Source organism: Venturia canescens, chromosome 5, assembly GCF_019457755.1.
Source record: "Venturia canescens isolate UGA chromosome 5, ASM1945775v1, whole genome shotgun sequence".
In the NCBI taxonomy this organism is placed as follows: domain Eukaryota; kingdom Metazoa; phylum Arthropoda; class Insecta; order Hymenoptera; family Ichneumonidae; genus Venturia; species Venturia canescens.
The window spans coordinates 10,874,284-10,895,763 of NC_057425.1; the positions used below are offsets into that span (position 1 = coordinate 10,874,284).

Sequence of the window (21,480 nt, forward strand, 5' to 3'; positions counted from 1 at the left end):
CGTATACGAACGTAAAAAAATCTATTACGAATTTTTCCGTTTGAACACCGCAAAAAAAATTCTTCGAAACACTCGAAACGTTATTATAACTCATGAAATGAAAATTGAACACAAAATACCGTAGTTTCGATTCACAGTATCATGAAGAAGAAAGAAGAAAAGGGAATTTCGCGAAATACTGGCAAACAAGGACATTGATCGGTCTACGATGTCTCCGGAACATTTATTTTCTTAATCGCACTTTGCATTCTCAGTTACATTGTTGCCTATAATTCATTTGGTTCATAATTATAAATAAAAATCAAATGAACGTTAGAATATTATGTACAACGGGCTGAAACATCGAATGTTCTTCGACTTTTCAAGTTTCATTCGCACTCACAGCGACACAACATACGCAGATACGTACAATTGGAGCTCTCGACGAATTAAATCGTATATATGATTGTATGACAATCGGGAATAAATTCACGATTTTAAATTTATCTAAAAATGTGACACGTTCTAACCAACTTTCATGTTTCATTTGTATTTGTCAGTTTATTTTCATCATCGCTCTTTAGTTTCTTGTTTCTGTTCCCATAAATTATCCAAGGTGAATGGTGTTTTTGCTGCTGGTCCGATATCCGTTATCAGAAAATCACTTGTACTCTGGTGTGTTGTCCGATCGATCGACATTTCAAGGGATTTTTTGACCCTCCATAGCCCACGGTTCAACTTTTAAACAAAAAAACCTGTAAATCTTCGTACTTTATTGCTTTTTTCAGTTTTTTCTTTAAAGTTTTTGCTAGAAATGTTTCGAATTTTTTGCACATAATCGAACGCATTATCGTTGTATGCACTCGATGACAACTGTTTATTCGTCGTTCATTGGTTTTCGGAGGTCTGCGTTGGTTATAAACTTCGTTTATTTTATTAAGGCCTATGGAAGGCTACGGAGGGTTCGGATCACTTTTATCAGTTGTTTTGTTGAGTGATCAGATGCCAAAATGCTGAAATTTCATCGTAGAATGCAAACTCTTCTTTCCATCGTTTTTCAATACTCCGATTAAATAAATAACAGCAATTACGACTTTCAGGTTTAATTTTTAAGTTAAACGAAAAGGAGAAAGAAAAATGTCTCCGAATTTATGTAAAAGGAGCGACTTTTTTTTCGGAATATTGGAAAAAAATAAAAGTCATTTCGATACATTCGAACGATGCAAATTTCAGCGTCAATCATTATCTTCGCAACGTTCGTTAGCACTGTTCCTTAAAATTACAAGGTACTTGGGTATGTGATTCGAGGATTTTGTTCAAAGTATTTGTCCCAGGGTTGTGCGAAAGGACACAGGATTTCCGGGGAAAAAACTGCGAAAAACATGAGTTTAGAGGAAAACTAAGTTTTTACGGCGTTAAGGTGGTTCCCGAGGCCAAATTTATAGCAGGTTTCTGGTTTCCCGGAGTTGGGAATATTCTACGATGGCGAATCCGAATCCTTGAAAATATTCCATTATTACCCGCACTCGTGCAGTCTCGTACTTTCATTTGGCGATAACGCGTTTCCATCATCCGTCAAACTCGTGGATCTGACTTGCTTTCCAATCCAGTTTCGTTAGTGCTCTGGAAAACGAAAAGAGTTTTGTAAACATTCCTGAATAAATGTAACAACGAAAGTTCACAGAAGCACGAAACATGTTTGTTCTCCGACTCACTCCTTCGCCGCGATCATAAAAGCTTTTGGACCACAAATGAAAACACACGATTCCTTCGACGAAATTCCCAACAGTTCCTTCAATAAACTCTCTGTAACAAGGCCCCTACGGCCTTGCCACGATTCTTCTGGCTGCGAAAGCACGTGAGTGAGACTCAGTCTTGAAAAAAAAGGCAAACATAAATATAGGATAAAAGACTTAAGGCATCCGTGAAAGAAAAAAAAGAGAAATTAGTCTTCTCGTCATTATCGACGAGTCTTCTTACTTTTTGTCCTCGGCTACTCTTTCCAGCTCTGAACTATAAAATATATTCTTCTCGTTTCTGTTGAAATTTACAAGATTTATCGTCATTCTGAAAAAAATTTCAACTCACGTTAATCACCCGTAAACTTCCATGTACTTTTCATTGAATTGAAAGACAAGGCTTCAATCGTCTGATATAATCCAACAACTATTGAGGCGATATCAATTCCGTTATCGTTAACAACAACCCCAAAATCTTGGTAACAAATTTTAGAAATAATTTTTTCTCTTCTTTTTCAAGGAAACAAAAAAGTTTTTTGTTCTTCGAATAAAATGTTTACCGATTTCCTCAATGTTTACAACTTTTCGATTATTCAACAGCTCCGTCTTTCAAATCATTCGGGACTGAAGACAAAAATGTAGAAAAAAAAATTCTACAATTCATTTTATACGACAAAAAATGTAGTAGACGTTGAAAAAGTTGCTTCGCAATGCTTCAACATAGCTATCGTTGAAAACGCCTTGTCGGGCAGAGACTTGACTGGATTTCTGTCAGACTTAAAAATTCCAAACCTTCAACTAAAAAAATCTTCTGAAATCTACAATTTTCATAATTTTAAAAGAGTTTAAAAAAAAGGAACCGTAAATGAACCATTATTTAGTCGGTACGTCTCCTAACATTTTCATAAATTAAATCAATGTCCTTACACATTACGTCTGCCAAGAGCTCGTTGAATAATACCGAGCATCGGAGTTAATCCGGTGCCTGCGGCAAGCATATGAATAGTGGCGCACTCGTCAAAGGACTCAACGACAAAGGTACCAAGGCCATTACTCAAAGTGAGGACTTGTCCCTGTTCGAGTGCCGTTAAGGACGGACTTAGAGCTCCATCGTCGTATCGTTTTACCATAAGGCAAAGACAATCGGGCTTGTAGCCCAACGCCACGTGGTCAGCACGAAAGGACGACGGAACAGGCGTGTAAGACCTCGAAACTTCCATACCTGTTCTCATAACAATAAGCAGTTATTATTTTCAATCCTTTCCTCATTCGATTACAAATTTTTAAAGCCTTGTTTGGCCAATGCAGATTTTTTGTCTTCGATCAAAAAGAAAAAACATTGAAAATGAGATCGAGGACAGTAAAAGACAACATTTTTAAACATTCGTAAATATTTTGTAAATAATCGAAAAAAAAATATAATCTTAGAACTTATTTTTCAGAAACTTTTGCACCTATTAAGTGTAAGACGCTACAAAAGTTATTGGAACGAGGCAAATGGGAAATGTTCGTAATTTTTCATCGACCGTCCACTGCTGTTATTGATATTTGCTTTTTGGCATTCATCATCGTAAACGAAGGCTTTAGTTTCCATTTTTCGACCTTGATTTTCGATCAATTTTTCTCCCACTCACCCATTACTTTCAGTTTCACTTCTACGTGTCTTCCAACCGGTACGATTTCCATATAATCCTCCGCTCGAACAACCAGTAGACGGACCCCTTCGCAAAGCTCCGTATTGCTTATTACTTTGTACTCTTTGTATACCCGTTCGATGCTCTTCGTTTCTCTTACGACGGAACGACTTCCGAAAGAATTCCACAATTTTCCCGTACACTTAGTAAACGAGAATTCAATCTGCAACGCGAAAATTAAACTTGACACTATAAATTGCTAAATTACAATTATTTCATTTCATTTTCATTTTCGTCAAAAATACGAAATTTGATTTTTACAGGCTTTCTTCAATATCTATTAATAATTCATAAAATTTATATTTGAGTAGAGAAAGATTTAGCTGCATTTGAACGGTGCAATTTTTCATAAGAAATGGAAGATACAAAAAAATGTGTTTCATACTTTTCGGATAAATATTTACCTCCGAATTTTCAAAGTTTTTTACCGCCATCGGTGGCCAATTGACGCTTTCACTCAAATCATATTCGTGTCTGATTACAGTGTTATCATGATGTATCTTGATAACAAACTCGGAGCCATTTAATCTCGTCAATCGATAAGCGACCGCGATTTTACGGGACGCCGGTTTGTAGCTGAAGGATATTGAGTTTGTCGTCTGCTTCCAATCTATTTGTACGTTGAGTGCAGGGGATCCGGACTTGTTGATCTCTTCACCGTTCAGATTTTCATCTGCGTCAAATTATTCGATGAGCAAATTTCATTTTATTCTTTTCCTCGTATCAGCTATCAAGCATTTCAAGTCGACACTTTTATTGCGAGTAAAAAATCCCCGTTGTAAACACGAGCCCGTAGAAACAAATATTTTATTATTTTTTCATTTATTTTTAGATCGAAATACGAAATGGGAAAGTTAAGGAATCCCCGACTCTAAAGTCTTTAGATATTTTTTACGTTTTTCCACAAATTTTGACAATAAGCAGTCGTCGAACGTGCTCGTTGAACCCCACATTCGAGTGAACCTTTTCAGACGAATGCTTCAATTATGCTTTGGACATTAATAATAAACAGAATTGAAATCCCGTTTCATCATCGTCTTTTGCCCGTATTAAAACAAAACATCGCGAAGACATAAGCATTCTCACTCTTCGTATCAAACTCCAATATCGCAGGACCACTCGACGGAAGATTTGCACGAGGGGAATTGGTTGTATCCGTCAAATCGAAAGATCCTGGCGGCCCCCCTCTTGTCAACCGTCCAACGACACATTTCTGAAGAATGCTCTGATAGTTGACCCACGCATGGACCTGGAATTAAGTTATCTGTGGATACACACAGAGAGCAACGGAATTACGATCGACCCGCGATTATTATCGTTCAAGGCGATGAAATTTCTTCCGTTTGAACTTACGTCGTCGAACAACTTCGTCGCGTCTTTGCCCACTCCTTTCATCAACTCGTCCACACCACCGGGATGAAAGTCCATGTATTTAGTTACGTTGAACACGATCCCTGATAAAAATAAATTTGTGTCAAAAATCAGAATATTCACGATCAACTTTGATTTTCGAGCCTTCGTTCATTTTTTTATTAATTCATGATTTCTCATGAATTACGAAAAAGATTTGGAAAATATTTATTCATTCGTCTCGAAAATAACAAATATTTTCAAACCTCAAACCACCTTAATATTCGTCTCGAGAGTTTAAAAAAATATTACAAAGCACGCTATTTTTTGAATTTTATTATTCAAGTACTCGTCGATCGATCGAACCCCACGAAATCACGATTTTCCGCATAAAAATTTGTATTTCCAACCAATTACTGCGTCGTCGAACAAACCTCGTATGGCTATCCACGCATCCGTCTTTTTGTTGTGTTTCGCAAGTTCCTTAAGCGTTACGTTACGCGGCACACCGCCGACCCCGGTAAGATCGATTCCCGATGAGCCTAGACGGATCCAATCCATCAAACTGTGCCCCGGTGCTAAGGCTGTTTTGTTCCTGGGATTCCCTGCATTCACAAACAAATAATTAAGACGATATTTCTCGATTTCAAAGGTATCTCTCGCTGGAAGGCATCACCCTTCCAGCGAGAGGCATGTCACAATTACTGCATGCTTGTTTTTATCTCTGTGCTTTGAGGTGAAAACAAAAGATGCAGAAAATTTCGTAATCATGGACAAAGCCAGAAGGAATGTTAAGCAATTTACATTTTTCGATTTTTCATTGCTCAACTACCTTTTTGAAGTAACAAAAAAAAACTGATTGGAAAATCATAATTTTTACCGTCCCCAAGAGGACCCGAGTGCTTTTTCTAATCCTGTTTTACGTTTGATTTCATCGTGGTAACAAGTTTTGGTAAATTCATAAAACTAGTTAGTCAAAACCCGTAATTTATGCCGTTTATGCGAGAAATTAATTGTTTTCGTTAGCCCGTTCCGAGGAGTGAGCTCTTTCGTATTTTTATTCTTGTTGACGACCGGAGGATTAAATGTAGTACTGGGAAAATAAAAATTTGCCATTTTTTGAGAAATTTTACTTGAACGATAATTTTCAAGGGTATCGACGAAAACACTGATGTTTATAAATCGACGGGACAATTGGACGATACTGTCTCGGGCTCAAAGGCGCGTTATCGTGAAAAAGACACTCCCGTCACTCGACGAGCCGATCAGAAATCCGATGCTTTCCTGCGACACCACGTGCGTAAGTGCCCCTCTGTCAAACCTTCGCCATCGCCCTGTCCAAGCTTCGAATATCCTCGTGGACGCAACATTCAATCTTATTGACACTTTATGTTTCTCAATTACTAACCGTCCTGGATGTGCAAACCGAGGCTCTGAGGCGAAGGAGAGGCTTCCCCGTCCATTACGGATATCGAAGTTGCACCGCAACATCGAGGCATATTTTATAACTTTTACGTATTATTTCTTAATATCACAACCACGGACCAAGGTTCGTCATAATTCTATTTATCAAAAAACATAACGACACTTTTCAATATTTTCTCCAATTCAATGGTTGACGAGTACAATTTTTCACAGTTTATACCCCCGAAACAAGAAGATATATTTCGTAATTCGCTGAACGACGAGGAGGATGGACGTGTCGAAATCACAATTTTTCGGGCTCCTTCACAACATAAATTCTCGAAGTCTTGCAACGATTCGTTTCATATTAAAAAATTGACGTTTGTACAAGAAAAAAAAGAGTTTGGATTTGCAGTTGTTGCGTAACGTATTTCCCGAAAACGGGGGTCACTCTTTCCGGATGAAAATATGAAGAGAAAATTTCGCTAATGCGAATTGAGCCGGAGAAATAATCGAAACACTCCCGTTCGGCAGAAACGAAGTATGAAAAATTCAAAATAAAACGTTGGAAGCTTCGATGAGCGACGTATCGGTCCATGTGGCAGAGGTCCGATAAACCGAAACTCTTCGGTTCACCGATAGACAGTCTATTCGCGTCTCCCGCCTCGCGTTCGTACATTTTGTTGGTGTATTCCGCATGACGTCACAATTTCGAAGCACAGTTATGCACACGAGCACGGACGAGTGAGCGACGCGCACGCGGCGTTTCTCCTTCCCCCCTCTTCAGTGAGAGCGAGTCCTTTGTCTCGACGTTGCTCGTGGCGATAATCACTCGCGTTTGTGTCGGACCAGTGTAATCTGCTCTCTGCTTGTGGTGGCAAGTTTCTCGTAGAGTATAACGGATCGGTGAGGGTTGAACGAGGGGGACGTGAAAAGAGGAGGACAACAATGGTCGCGGATTTTGAAGGAGAAGAGCGGATCGGAAGACGCAGCGACGAAACGGCGGGACGAAAACGTGAAGCACTTCTGGCCCTGACCTTGAATATTTATCGGGCAAGTCGATATTTGAGAGACTTATAAACTGACGGTATTAAGGACGAAAGAAAGTCAAAGGAAAATTCAGTCCGTTGCTTCTCAGAGCTCAAAATCATTGGATCCTTGTTTTGTTCCCCGTGATTTTATCGGGTAAAAAACATGTCGCTTCGACTGGAAAGAAAAGTGTGCGAATACAGGATGGAAAAGAGAAAGAGAATGATCATGACACGACGAGGGATCGCAAGTAACTGAGCTTAAACAACCCGGGACCCGCGGTAGGTTGCCTCCAGTGCACGCGACCGAGAGGAGAGAGCTTGCGACAGATAGATCAATATAGGATGGTGCCGAGTGCTGCGTGTGTATGGAAGCGAGCTTTTCGCTAACGGTGAGTCCGCCCCTCGCGCCCTTTCACTTCCCGACCATTTTCCGACGCGTACGGCTGCGTTTTTATCTTCATTCTGGCCCTCTCCTCGACCCGAGTTTTCTCCCAAATCGCATTTTCGTTGGGGCAAATATCGCTTCGATTAAGAAAACACGAGGATCAGCTCGGACCCTTAGGCCAAGACAAATTGTTGCTGACGCAACTTTTTTCACGGGAGAGAAGATTCGGGGAGGGGAAGCTCTTATATTCGTGTGGCTGACAGCAATTTTCTCTTTATCATCAATCTTATCCTGCAAGGAGATTTCACAATTCAAATGGAAATCATGTTTTTTCTCATTTTCTCAGTCTTCAGTTTCTCCTGGTTTCCAATCATACGTTTTCCAGATTCGCAATCTCGCGAAATATTTGGAAAAAAAATATTTTTAAATCTCAGTTATGAACGAACCGTTCGATATTTTGAAAAACGAACTCAAAAAGCCAAGCGAGTTTTCACCATTCCCTTTTATTCGCTCAAAATTATCCGAAACACAAACAAATGTACACAAGCACAAAGAACGTTGAAAATATTCGGAAGATTTTTTAAAATATTTATACAACATTTTTGTTTACTTCCAAAAAATGTTTGTGCCCGCGTCGTAGCCAAATGCACAAGTTGACGGTTGCTACAAGTTTGGCGAGCACCTCGAGCGAGCTATCTTTGCCAGTTCGTCCTTGCGCTAAATCATCTCAAACTTTGACAATATTGAAAGCAAATTATTAAAGGGTGACTTGCCAAGACGGCTGGAATTTCAACATTGGCATACTCCTGTCTACAGCTCTATTGTGTTTTGCTCAGCTCGAGCTTCGAACCCCAGAACTATTTCCTGTCGAAATACCGTCCTGCCAGTACTCAATTATCGAGCTTCCTATACCGGGCGGTATCAGACCTTCCGTTCCTCGAAAACCAATAGATTCAATCAACATTTACGGTCGAGCAAAACCGCCCGAAGCAACTCTAAGTAAACTGGCTAAAGACTACGTTTTATAACAATTTGATACAGTCTTTTAGAACACACATTTTGTGGCTGCGTTTTCGTCGTAAAATAGATCGAAAGGGCGCTGCTCACTTTAACGAAACTAATTTACCTCAAGTGCTTTAAGGAGTTTCGGTACAGCCGATCAATGTTGCCATGCTAAACCATGCTAAAAGCATAAAAAATTTCAAAAAGTTCAGAATTTTATAAAATTTGGTGAACATATTCTTTAGTGCCAAATTTGACAATACAAATTTTTTAAGATTTTTCTTCTACACAGTTATCGAGTAATTGATCACTAAAGTTCACGTGTATAAGCATAGCGTTTCCATATATATAGGTATACATTCCGGGCATAAGAAATCTGCTTTAATGCGTAATTACTCGATAACTAAGTAGAAGAAAATTTTGAAAAAATTTGTGTTTTCGCACTTGATGTTGAAGAACGTTATCACCGAATTTGATCAATTTCTTAATATTTAGACTTTTGTACCGAAACTCCTTAAGCTATTCCTTTCACGAGCCCGAATATTTAACAACTGATTTTAAATGACAGTCGAATAAATGTGCATGCGAATTAATCGGCGAAATTTTAGGTCAGATTATCGAACATTTGATGAAGAATTAAAACTTGAAAAATGGTAAAATTTGTGCGAGAGATTGTGGAGATTCCATCATCGACACATTTCTATTCGATAATTCGTGTGCTAAATAATTCTAAATTCCTGATACAAATTGTCTCACTGATGGAAGAAAATCTAAGGAATCCATAGCGACGATAAAAATAAAGGGTTACCGAATGTTCCAAAGAGATATCAACGATAGAAGTTGGAAAAATGGGAGAAGAAGCTTTTCCTATATAACGGCGACTTTCTCAGGCGTTAGGAATCAGTCCAAATTTCGAGTGGCCCATTTGCGCCGCCAAAAAATACGGTCATGCGAAAGGAATACTTTAATAATAGCTAAATTTCGATTTTTTTATGTGAACAAACAGATGACAAAAAAGAAAATTTCTCTAGCTCGAAGGCCACGTGTTAAGGGTTTTGGAAAGAAAACCAACGAAAGTAGAGTTTTTATCAAAATTACGGTGAAGTTTGCAACGTTCGTGTCCAACGAAATGATCTGAAAAAATTGTCGAATAATTCCAGTAAATCTCCAATTTTGTTCCCTGGGGAATTTGCAATTCGTAGTTTTTCAACCTACACCAATGATTCGTGAAATAAAAAATTGGTGAATCACAAATATTTTTTTCGCTCATTTCGTTGGGCTCCAACGTTACAAACTTTAGAGTCGTTTTCTCAAAACGATGTTTTCTCAGTCGCCAGACATGATTTTTCATAAATCGCTCTATACTTCATAGAATTCATGAAAGATACGATAAAAAATATTTAAGGGTTGCTAACAATCTGAACTTTTCAATTTGAAATGAAATGAAATCAAATTGATTTTCATATTGTCACAGTTACACAAAAGTAATGGCTTTGTTTATGGATTTTGTGTTCTCGTGGTCGAATTCGTCGCGAGTTCGTTAAAAACAAAGGCTCTCGACACATGAACCTTTGATTTGAAGAAAATGTGTTTTTCTTCGCAGACTTTTTCCTCGAATAAGAAATTGAGAATAAAAAATGTTTGTCTACATGGATTTAGACGAGGGGCTATTCACTGTTCAGCGAGGTGCGCAAGAGATTTCCGTGCGAAGTCGATTTCATATGATTTTTGTGATTTCATAAATGATTTAAGCAGTCCTGAAAAATATGCGATTTCACGTATCTTTCACCTGATTTCAGATGATTTCATTTGAATTCATTAAAGCAATTTCAAATGATTGCTCAAATCACTGGAATGAGGAGAAAACTCTAAAATGATCATTTTCGATGAGTAACTTTAAATTGAAGAAAATAGGCAACGGGAAATAGGAACGAAAAATGAAAAATACACATATTGATGCTAAAAAAAATGTTTAATTTTTTTATATAAAGCCATGTCAATATGGAGCCCTCTTTCGGACATACTAGGCGATGAAATTGTTGAACAGTATTGCTTAATACTAATGAATCCGTGTACATCCATTGGTACCGGTACTAAATCGGGTGACTTTGGTACGATCTCGTACCAATTGCACAAGACACCAATTTCTTTGGTATTTTCTTTCACGCGCGCGTAATGACTCGAATACTCTTGACTTTTTTTCGTTGTACCGTCAGTATACGCGAAATTAAGAACTAAACCCATGAAACATTTTGGTGAACCTTTTCCAACCTTTTTTTTTTTAAATAAGCACCAGTCACCGATATGAATTTCGTCATTTTTTTTTATAAAACATTTGTCGTCACGTTTATACTGACCTCTTTTTACAAATGTATTTAATTCAGACTCTCTTACGCGCTGCAATCGATCACTGCTTAAATTCGATGAATTTTTTTGAAGAAGCCAGCATATCGACGATTTCCTTACAACTAACTCTTTATTGTGATTATCTTTCACAACGACGAAAGGACTGTCAGGCTGGAGTTTTATTTCGTATTGCTCGTAATTTTTTAACAGTAAACTGCCTTGAGCATTGGAAAGGATGGACAAATCTTGCAATAATTCAAGCTGAGGTTCTCGATCACCGTTGACATCGTTTTCTACCGATGGAACCTCAATATTCGACTCCTCAATATATTCAATTTCCTCTTCACTGTCTTTTTTTTCATAGCCTGTTTCGTTACATCGCATAGAGACCGTGTCGCATTCTAGTGTGCCCATGTTTATCCCTAACGATTGAACTTTTGTCAGAGCGTCTTTTTTGGCCTGTTCGATAATTTCAAAAATATCGTTTACTTCTGGAAGTGAGGACTGCTCTAGTGTTGATCGACCTGTTACTTTTGCACGTGGATAATTGAATTGAGCGCTTTCATCATGCAAATTTCCTGACGCAATATCGTCTTGAAGCTGAATTTTTTTAACTCTATAAATGGTCTCTAGAAGTGTACTATTTACTATTGTTGAGTAGGTTGTGCTCATGGATCTTAGGAGACGAAAAAAACTCTCGCATGGTTGGCTACTGAATTGCCATGGCAAAAACATTTCTGAAGGGGTTTGTGGTGATGAAGTGATTTTTTTCAATTTCATAATAGAATTGACCAAGCCATGGGCATTCATTTCCATGCACAAGTACGTATTAAGCGATAGGAAATTATCGGAAACTGAATACTGTGGTACAGTATTCAACCATGCTCTCCACATTCGGAGTACAAAAATCGAGAACCAGCAATTATATACACGGTCTAGGGGTTTCATATCCTTTTTAAGGAAAGCACTCATAAAAAGATGCATTATTTGTAAATAAACCGTCGTCGCTTCACTTCCGGGAACATTGTGTTTTAAAAGATCAATAATTTTAGGGTCACTTATTTTTTCGACCGAGGCATAATTCATTTTATCTTTTGGCGATAAATCCTTTTGATTTAAGCAGTGTTTGTCTTTTGATACCGTGTCCATGAGAATTTTGAGGTGGCTTGCTGTAATAATAAAATTCCCCATGGGAAGAATAATTGATGGCTTTAAGAGCCGGGTTCGCAGTTTTGCACCAATATGTATTGTGTCTTGAATGAAAATTACTTCTGGTTCGCAACTCGCATGGAAGTACGGAAACCGCATTGAAAAACTTCCAGTGTCAACGGTCGAATTCGTACCCAGCTGAGATTGAACACGCATTGCTTTCAATAAGCGTGGATCTCCATCAGAAGAAATTCCGAAAACAGTTATTCCTTCTTTTTTCAAGCATGAAATAATATATTTCCACCGGTTCAAAACGTCAGTCGCGTAAAATTTATTATCGGTACCGAATATGGACAAGCAAAATGATGGAGCATTTTCAATCAGAGGCTGAGCAATTATCACATACGCTAAACTAGCAATAGTGCCCTTTTCAAAATTTTCGACAATTTTAGAAGCTGACGTAGCCGGGTATGTACCACACACGGGCATTCCTTTTTGGTTCAACGGTAATACAAAACCAACTAGTTGGTTCGAACGAGTATCGTACTGTATTCGACCGGTGATTCGTGTTGCATCTTCACTCACCCATACAATGAGAGGTAAATTTCGTCCGACTAGAAATTCTTTCAATTCTTTGGCCCGACATACACCTTCCTTAATATCACAGCCAGAGTTACCAATTACACGACTTATTGTACTTAAGGAAGGAATTGGCAAATTCGCATATAAAGTTTCATACAGCATTCTTCCACCTATTGTAAAGAGGTACGTACTAAACAGTTTAAAAGCCTCGTTATATCTATTCCCTACTTTTTTTGCCTCACTGCATTTGTTATTTGCTCTACGGAACAAACTTAATAAAAAGTTCGATTGTGACGAGCTTGAATCTGCGGCACACTGAGTTATTTTTAAATTTACTGTACTCACAGATTTATGTTCCATAAAAGTTCTCAGCGTATTTCTTACTTGCTCATTTTCTCGAACAAGTCTTCGTAATTTATCTTCAATAGGGAAGAATGAAGTAATACGTAGTTGCTTTGGCCCAATAGACGCATACATTTTCTTCATTCGATGAAATATCCTGGTTTTCGAAGGATTCCGAGCGCTGTCCATTGAAGGAATCTTTTTATCGAGATTGTCCGTTCGGTGACAATCCCGATTTAATATTCCCCCACCTCCAACTCTCGTTCGAGTTCAGTTAAAGCAGCTGACGTCGAAGGCGAAGCAGGGAATTCAGAAAGCCCGGCCTCAAAAATTGTTGCATTACGGTGACGCTGATCGATATACTCTGGAAATTTATAATAATGTTTAATAATTTGTTTACAAATGGAAATTCTTAAAATACCGTATTAAAAAAAGCAAAAAGTATAACTAACCTTCCATTTCCGTCGTTTCATCAGACGGTGACAATTCTGAAATTTCATCGTTAGAGTTTACCCCCGAATCGATTTCAGTTCGTTGTATATTGAGTTCAATAGGTTCAATACGAGGTTCAATATCTAGGCGATTCGACGAATTATTTTCTGGAACTGTTTCAACGATCTCCTTGTTAAACTCGGTCGTTTGTGAATCAATTTTTCCCTTGGTTTTTGACGTTTTCGCTGAAGGTTGAAGAGCCTGAAGTATGGACATAGATTTTCGTTTCTGAGCCGTTTTTGCAGTATCGAGACTGTGAGTGTGTAGATGTCGTCTGTAGTTTGATACGACCCATCTTGCTTTGATGTCTCCTGAATGACCGCACTTCGTTATTACCACAGAATTTGCACATATCACACATTTGATCTTGGCGGAGTACGTGTATGATTGTGGCAAATCTTCACCGTTGTATAATTCAACGACTGAAATAGTTATGTCAAGATTCTGTTCAGGAAATTTCATAGACATTGGATCGCTGTTTTCGTTTTTTACTGCGTTCTCGACGTTCTCTTTTCGAAGAAGCGATATTATTATTTTTGTCAATTTTTTTCGTTCTTCTTCAATATTTATGTCCGGTCTATGAGAGATTTTCAGTTGAGCAGAGTTTTTAAGTCCCCTCTCATCGCTTGTTACCCGATTCGATCGTATTCCTGGGTTTTTTTTTGTGTTCTGAGCAATAAGTTTCTCGGTGGCAGGTAGTTTCCAAAAGTCGGAAGTTTTGGATTTCACATAAATCACCAGCTCTTCAATTAAATGGCGGTCACCGATCATAAATTGAAACTTTTGCGGGTCTTTATGGAATCGACCATAAAATTGGTATAAATCGGTTTCAGGCTCCAAAAGATCCTTCATCGTGTGACGTGAGAATTCTTCTAATTCTTTGATTGTCTCCGGCGTTATGTGACGAAACGACAAAGGATTATCGAAATTGTTGAATTTTAAAATATTCTTTATGTATGCAGGTACGTTAACTCCTGATTCTTTCTCTAGTAAATCCCAGAAATGGCTTGACTCCTTTCCTTTCCCTTTTGCGACTTCATCCTCCATTTTTTATTTACGGTAAATAACTAAATAGTCGGGTGTATCAAGCAAAAAAGTTTTCCGTTAGTATATGTCGTATCTTTTGTTTTAATGTTATTGATTTTGTAATATGTATACTATAATTTAATAGCAATTTTCTATAATAAAAGTATTCAATTTTTTTCAAATCTCATTTTCTATTTACGTTGATTCGATTGATATTGAATAATGAGAATAAATTATTTATTGATATCCGTAACACACAATTTCCAGTACGTACGCGACATTCAAAAATTGATGATATTTATGTTGTTAATGAGTTCCGTTTTCTCACTAGATGAGACGTCTTGCAATAATTGCCTCGAGTTAATTGTCGATATAATTGAATTTAAATTTGAAAAATTTGAACTACATCGTGAAAATCAGTCGAAAATTATACATACCTTTAACAAAAAATTTGAAGACAGGATTTCGAACAGTTTTAGGCACTATGAGTCACTAATTTATGCGGTGCACAAGTTGAAAAAGCTTATAAAAATATTCGAAAAATATTTCTTTTCCCGAGCAGTCACCTTTCTATGAGCCCTTCTGCATATACGTGCGTCAAGCCGCAGACTGACTGCTCGAGCGCACGAACTAAAAAGTAAACAAAGTGACAAAGGATCACAACAAAATTTCCTGGAAAATTTGATTGCTTCGAGCGCTCGTTCGAGCGAGTCGAGCGTACCATCATTTTTAGCGATTTCCTGAATCAAGTGATTTCACGCTGATTTCAGACGACTTCAGTGATTTTCAATTTGATTTCAGGTGATTTCAACCAAATCCACATAATACTGATTCAGTAAGATGCTTTGTGATTTCAGACGATTTTTTGCGATTTCGCAATCGATTTCGAACAGAAGTGCTCGAATGATTTCACTTGTGAATAGCCCCTCGGATTTAGAGCTTTGAAGCATTCCAAGGGCGAAAGGAAGGTCGAATTCGAGCTCTGAGTCATCCGAAATATTCGTACTCTGAAAAATTTGTTTTTTTTTTCAGCACTATTTTATTTGGAATGTTGAAAACTTCACTAAATTTCGAAGGCGAATAAAAACAATTCGGAATCGATTTGTCTGCAATTCGTGCCAATACGCTTTTATCTACTTTGGAAATGTAATATTACCTATACTCGTGCCAGGAATGATGAAAGTAAAATAAACACAGAATCGATTCTAAGCGAATGCGGAGGACGCAGATGCCGACAATTTCAGCTGCACCGGCTTCGAAGAGATAAACACTTTCTTCCAACGTTTGAAGTTTTAAAACTCCCAACAAATTAAAACTGGAACAAGTTACGTTTTCTTCTTTTTTCCAAGAACTTTATTAGATTCTAATAAAAACGTGATTCGGAACCGTAACATTTTGGGATTTTTTTTTTTTTTTTACTAACAACGAAAGTCACTATTTTGAACGTATGTTTCAGCCAGAATACCTGAAAACAAGTTCCAAATTAATATCAGAAACACGAGAATTTCAGCTTCACGTAGTTCGATAGCTAACTGCAGTATAAATTCTATGTGAACATTATTCGTTGTGAAATATGTCTCAAAAATCCTTCAAATTATCGTTCATTATTAGTAAAAAAATATATCCTTACGATATTTTACTAAAATTTCATAATTCCTCATGATTTTGGAATTTTTATATTTTTTCTTTTGCGTACGCCCCTGCTAGAATACATCTTCATGCCGTATGCACATATACGAGCATACAAATGAACGCTCAGAAGCGCGACAATCGTAACAACATTGTACACAAGCAGCTGTTTGAGACGAGCACAACGTCCTAAAATATAGTGATAATCATTGACCACTCAAATTCTTGAAATTTTCCCACTCAAATTCTCATACGATTTTTATTACAATCATTTTTTTCTCAAAAACTAGACAGTAGATCATGGTTTTTTTTTTTTTTTTTTTTTAATTTTTTCTTCAGAAGATACTCAACACTGTGGTTTTTTAAATCAAAAATCGTCAGAACCGTTCTCGAGTTATTTCAGTTCATATTTTTTGTTTGACGATTACCATTTGTTCAGATGGGGAAACCACAGAACTTCAACTTGCAATATCTGAAAAACTAAACGATAGAAGTACTTTTTTTTTAATCGATTCGCTAGATTTTTCTGCGCGACATGTTTTTTTTTTTTTTTTTTAATTTTCGTCAGAAATCGGGTTTTGGTATTGAACAACGTTCAGTGACCCACTCACGGAAATACTAACGCATATTCGAATTTTAAGCAAATTTCTCGTAGTTTTTGAATTTTCATAAAATTTTCTTTCCCCCCATTTATCGATGCTCCGAGCACCTCAGCTGCGACCACTCGAACTATAAAAATCGATTGACAAATTGGAATTACAGAGTTTCCGAGTCATCGTAGCGGTTCTGAAAGAAATGGCATTTTCCTCTCGACTGAAATTTTCCGTTATCGCGGCATCGGAGAATACATTGTAGATTTTTCTACTCGCAAACGAGTTTTTCGCGAGGAATTATATCGAGAGAGTCGATCGCATTCGACTGGCAGCAGATCGTACAAAAACAACGAAGAGGGCTATCGATTGAGAAAGCTGAAAGATAAAAAATAAACGAAAAGCGTTTGAAGTACGCTTGCGCTTTATGGGCGCAGAGAGACGACGGCGGAGACTGTTTTCATCGATGCGGACACGACAGCACATTAGACGCCTCGAGCAGAGTGGTCGTTACCCAAGCGAAGTGACCTTTCCGACCATTCGAAAAGCGACGTTTCTATATCGACTCGGAAAGTCCGCACGTATGTGATGTTTCCTGTAGCAGAAACATCCCGAGGCCCATCAGTTTAACGACGAGATAGGAAGAGTCCGTTTTTTTAAGGACGGATGTGAAAAAAACGTACGAAATGAGGAAAGGGAAAAAAGAAATTTTACAACGTAAACACAAACACGTGGCTCTGCACTTGTTGCCTAAAAAAACGGTCAAACGATTCAACAGGTTCGTCGACTCGCTGACACTCTCAGTCTCTTTCTCCCGTGGATTTGGCATCCACAAAGAGATTTTTTAATCTCAATTTTTCAGCTCCTTCGTTTCAACTTTTTTCCCCATTATGCCCGCGTGTGTATTCTGTCTTCGTACTAACAAAAATGGAGACACATTTTTAGTTCGTTTGACTGCGCGAGACGGACAATGAGAACAAAAGAAAAACACACAATGCGAAACATCTGAAAGGTCTCAATTATGACAATCGCTTTTTTCAACGCGCTTAAGACGATACAACGCAGCGGCAATGCTGGCACGAAGACTGCGAAAAAAAACAATGGAGAGGCCATTGGAAATTTCACTGAAGATCCCCGAAAAATGTCAAAGCAGAACTGGTTTTTTTCACTCCTTTTTAAGGTAGATGGGTGAACATTCGCTATCCAAGATCACGCGATATTTTTTGTAGGCAAATACTGGATGGATTTGCAAAATTTGGAAGCCAGTTGCCACATAGTTTAGCAGCAAATCAATTATGGAAAAAGTTATTGAATTTTTCATCAGTTATATCCAAGATTTCGGAAGAAAAAATCGATCCTTGTATTTTGTGGATATTCAAGAATACACACGTGTTTTAGTTTTTTAACGTTAGCGTCGAAAATTGACTGAAATATTAAAAACAGCTTAAATACCTTAACGGTACTTAATAGAACACCTTAACGCGATCTATCACTGCGCGAGTGCGAGAGAAATGGCTGCAAAATGGTTGCACGGTTCACTCGGAGGTGCTTGATTTTTTTGAGAAAAATCAAAGTTACACTTGTTCTCTGATAAAACGAGAATAGCGCGTAACTCGTATTTTCTTTAAAATATCAAGCTACTCGGAATAAACCGTGCAGCAGGATTTTTGTTGACTGAGCGAGTGACAGATCGCTTTAAGATGATGGATCAGTCGGTAATCACACCTCGAATTTTTGAAATTGAAACTCTTTGACATCGTTCGTCCGATTAAAATAATAAAAATGTCATCGTACGCAGCACGATCGCAAAAATCCGATGACATTTTTATTTTTTCGATCAGACGAACGATGTGGAAAAATTTCCTTTTCAAAATTTGCAGCTATCTCTCTCGCACTCACGGTTGTGATTACCGACTGATCCATCATCTTAAGAAAGAGAATTTTTCACTGGGAATGCACTGAAAACCGATGTGCGACTGTTTTGTATTTTTTTTTGTTATTTCGATGTAATAGAAAGTTCGTGGATATCGAAAAATTCATGTGAAAGTATTTTATCTAGAAATACGTATTCACTTTTGAAACACGGCGGTTGAAAAAAAACAGTAAAAACCTTTTGTTCTGGGCGCGATTCTCTAAGGACGTTTTAAGGAGCAAATTCTTTTGTAAAAGTACTTGCCTGTTGCTGAACCGCTGGAAGTTGCCGGTGCGCCAGACACACTCATTTCAAGGCCGGCTCGTACGGGGCTGATTTGTTTGAGACGAGCCACTTGGGATGGCACGAGAGCGGCGTTCCTCGCTAAAAAACTCGTTGGCGATGGTGGTGGTTTGACTTCGATTTTTTTCAACTTTTCTGGCAATTTCTTAAGTTCGTTATCACTCATCGAATTGTCGCTGGATTTCAGACGCGACAACCGACTTGCGTCCGATTTGTCCGTCGGTTCCATCTTCTAAACGGTTCTATTGTTTCTCATTCATTTCCGGCTTCGATGGACGACTGGAATCAGACAGGGCACTTGAAAATTTACCTCGCTCATGCTTGTCATTATTTATGAGTCTTTTGCCATTTTTTATTCGTTTATTCATTTTGTTAAATCTTCGCAATTGCTCTTTCACAGAAGCGATTTTGTATATCGAAAATAATCATTTGAAAGTGCCGTCATTTTTTTGTCTCCCCTGGAGCGGCTCGAGAAATATTTTGCCTCGATGAAAAGTGTTCAAGCTCCATTTAGGAGGGATCGTGGGACACCAACTTATAAAGCGTCAAATTAAACGTAAGAACGATGTGAATTTTGTAGAAAAAAAAAGCAAATTTAGCAAATTCAGATTCACTCAGTGAAAAGCCGATTGGAAGTTAGTTCTATTGGTCACACTCTGTTGAAACTCGTGAGAGTGAATTCGATTCGGAAGGTAAGAAAAATTTCTAGTTTGCCATCGACCGAGTTGCGCCGTCGGTCACACGAATCAGCTGATCTCGGCTGGTAAAATCGTACGAAGAATTTTTCCAGATATAATTGATAAAATTTCGACATAAATTTTCTATTTTCATCAAATTCGTACTTATTTGTACTATTGCATCTATTTGGAAGTGCGAGTGAATAAAAAGTGATGGGAATGTCAAAATATTTTCAGAACTCTGGACGATCACAGCGCCATGAAAATGGAAGATGAGTGGAGTAGTCGATGGATTTACGAACACACTCGCATATTTTCCCGCGTCACAGTGATAACCAATTCAATATCAATAATCAAAAATAACACTTATTTCCGAAGTTACACTTTTATATCAAGTATAACAATAAAATACCATGCCCGGTCGAAGGGACTGTACACTCCGTCAACTCCGTGTATTTGGAGACAAAACATAACCTCATTTTATCACAATTGGATACGTAAATAATAATTCACAGAAATTGTGTAATGTATTCTAAGCATTTCGCAAATGTAACGAATTGTAAAAAAAAATATCAAACTCCGGACTGCGGTTTCGATAGATGCTGATATGGTTATAATTATCATTGGTTCGTCGAGGTTATCATCACGCAATAATATAATTGTTGAACATCAATTTTGTAATATTTTTTAAATAAACGATGCCACATGTCTCCATTCCACTTTCGACCGTTCTTCCTTAAAGGCAATAAGAAACTACAGGAAATCCGGCAATAATATTCGAAGAATTGTCCTCGTAGCGCAACATAACCTCAAAAATTGAGTGACTCAAAGGCAACAAAGTGACAAAAGATTGAATTTAGTGTCAAAGATCTCACCATTCGATCTGTCACGACCCGGAGACTATCCACACATGAATGCACACACTTTTACTTTGATACACATATGTACAGATGTATATATCGTTAACAAGATGAACAGCAATAGACCAAATAATAACCGCAATTGCTCGCAATTTGCGGTATAATCAAAAGCCCAAGTGGCCGGAAAGTGGACACTCTCTTTCTCATACACACTCTTTCGGCAAGCTGCTCTCGCTGTACTTGGACAAACTCTTTACTGCTCTCCAACGTCCCAGACTAAACGCGACACTGACGCGTGGTTCTTCCACTGCAAACATCAGAAATGATGCAGTGGCTTGTCGAACGAAACCGCAATCTTGCACACGCGCGATACACGTTTCACGAGCACTCCTGACCCTTCTGACATTTTATCCGTGAAAACTCCATGCAAGTCGCCCATCAAAAGTTTATATACCGTATTACACTCGGGTATATATTTTTTGGAATCCCACTCTCACGAACACAGCCGTAAATTGAGCGGGTCACAGCAATCAGCTGATTTCGAGCCCACGGATTCTTCGCCAAATAGAACAATTTTCCTCAGCGACGTTGCTTGACGCTTGGCAAATAAACTTTCGATGTTTTTTGTTCCACAGAAATGAACCTCTGAAATTACTTTTTTCCTTCACTTTTCATTTATGCAATTACGTAACCCATAAACTGTTAAAGTTCGAAGAATTCCGATCATTCCACAGAAACACAATGGCGTAAAACACTATTTTATTTTCGAGCGTTACACCTTTTCGATTCGCAGCTCGCGTGACCGAAGAATATTTATTCATTACGTACTTGCGTTCGGTGCTTTCTCAATCTGTTTATTTGTAAATATCGACTGTTACTCGTGTACAGAGGGTAGCATATATAACTATATTCCGAGAAAATCGACCGTGTGGCGAATGGGAGGCGAGTAGAGATAGAGACGCGGTCTGAAAGCTTGGAGAGCGAGCCG

At 38.0% G+C, this 21,480-nt stretch overlaps 2 protein-coding genes and 1 long non-coding RNA gene across 5 annotated transcripts; 1 reads left to right on the forward strand and 2 right to left on the reverse strand.

Moving 5' to 3' along the window:
* Positions 1–194: 194 nt before the first annotated feature.
* On the reverse strand, positions 195–21,385 carry LOC122410503 (cytochrome b5 reductase 4). 3 transcript variants are annotated; one of them, XM_043418682.1, is made up of 12 exons: positions 20,508–21,385; positions 18,917–19,234; positions 5,197–5,367; positions 4,766–4,866; positions 4,499–4,661; positions 3,817–4,085; positions 3,353–3,575; positions 2,646–2,940; positions 1,960–2,046; positions 1,695–1,853; positions 1,500–1,602; positions 195–717 (listed from the first exon to the last, which is right to left on the reverse strand). In XM_043418682.1, the coding sequence occupies exons 2-11, from the start codon at positions 19,182–19,184 to the stop codon at positions 1,548–1,550; spliced, it is 1,791 nt and encodes a 596-aa protein (XP_043274617.1). In that variant the 5' UTR covers positions 19,185–19,234; positions 20,508–21,385; the 3' UTR covers positions 195–717; positions 1,500–1,547. The 3 variants fall into 3 exon arrangements, with proteins under 3 accessions (XP_043274617.1, XP_043274616.1, XP_043274618.1); XM_043418681.1 differs by having other exon boundaries at positions 195–1,602; XM_043418683.1 differs by lacking the exons at positions 18,917–19,234; positions 20,508–21,385 and adding an exon at positions 6,171–6,978 and having other exon boundaries at positions 195–1,602.
* On the forward strand, positions 7,475–20,346 carry LOC122410508 (uncharacterized). The gene is made up of 2 exons (XR_006260967.1): positions 7,475–7,586; positions 19,870–20,346. It is a non-coding gene; the product is annotated as an uncharacterized lncRNA (long non-coding RNA).
* Positions 10,587–15,239, reverse strand: LOC122410506 (uncharacterized). Its single transcript, XM_043418687.1, has 3 exons — positions 14,959–15,239; positions 13,456–14,562; positions 10,587–13,367 (listed from the first exon to the last, which is right to left on the reverse strand). The coding sequence occupies exons 2-3, from the start codon at positions 14,540–14,542 to the stop codon at positions 13,240–13,242; spliced, it is 1,215 nt and encodes a 404-aa protein (XP_043274622.1). The 5' UTR covers positions 14,543–14,562; positions 14,959–15,239; the 3' UTR covers positions 10,587–13,239.
* Positions 21,386–21,480: the final 95 nt, after the last annotated feature.

Excerpts from the sequence above, each read along its gene's own strand:
- LOC122410506 (XM_043418687.1), bottom strand. The coding sequence starts at position 14,542 with ATGGAGGATGAAGTCGCAAAAGGGAAAGGAAAGGAGTCAAGCCATTTC. Across the intron at positions 13,368-13,455 it reads TGAAACGACGGAAATGGAAG|AGTATATCGATCAGCGTCAC; the intron begins GTTAGTTATACT and ends ATAAATTTCCAG.
- LOC122410503 (XM_043418682.1), bottom strand. The coding sequence starts at position 19,184 with ATGGAACCGACGGACAAATCGGACGCAAGTCGGTTGTCGCGTCTGAAA. Across the intron at positions 4,662-4,765 it reads CGACGAAGTTGTTCGACGAC|GTCCATGCGTGGGTCAACTA; the intron begins GTAAGTTCAAAC and ends ACTTAATTCCAG. Across the intron at positions 3,576-3,816 it reads AAAACTTTGAAAATTCGGAG|ATTGAATTCTCGTTTACTAA; the intron begins GTAAATATTTAT and ends TTCGCGTTGCAG.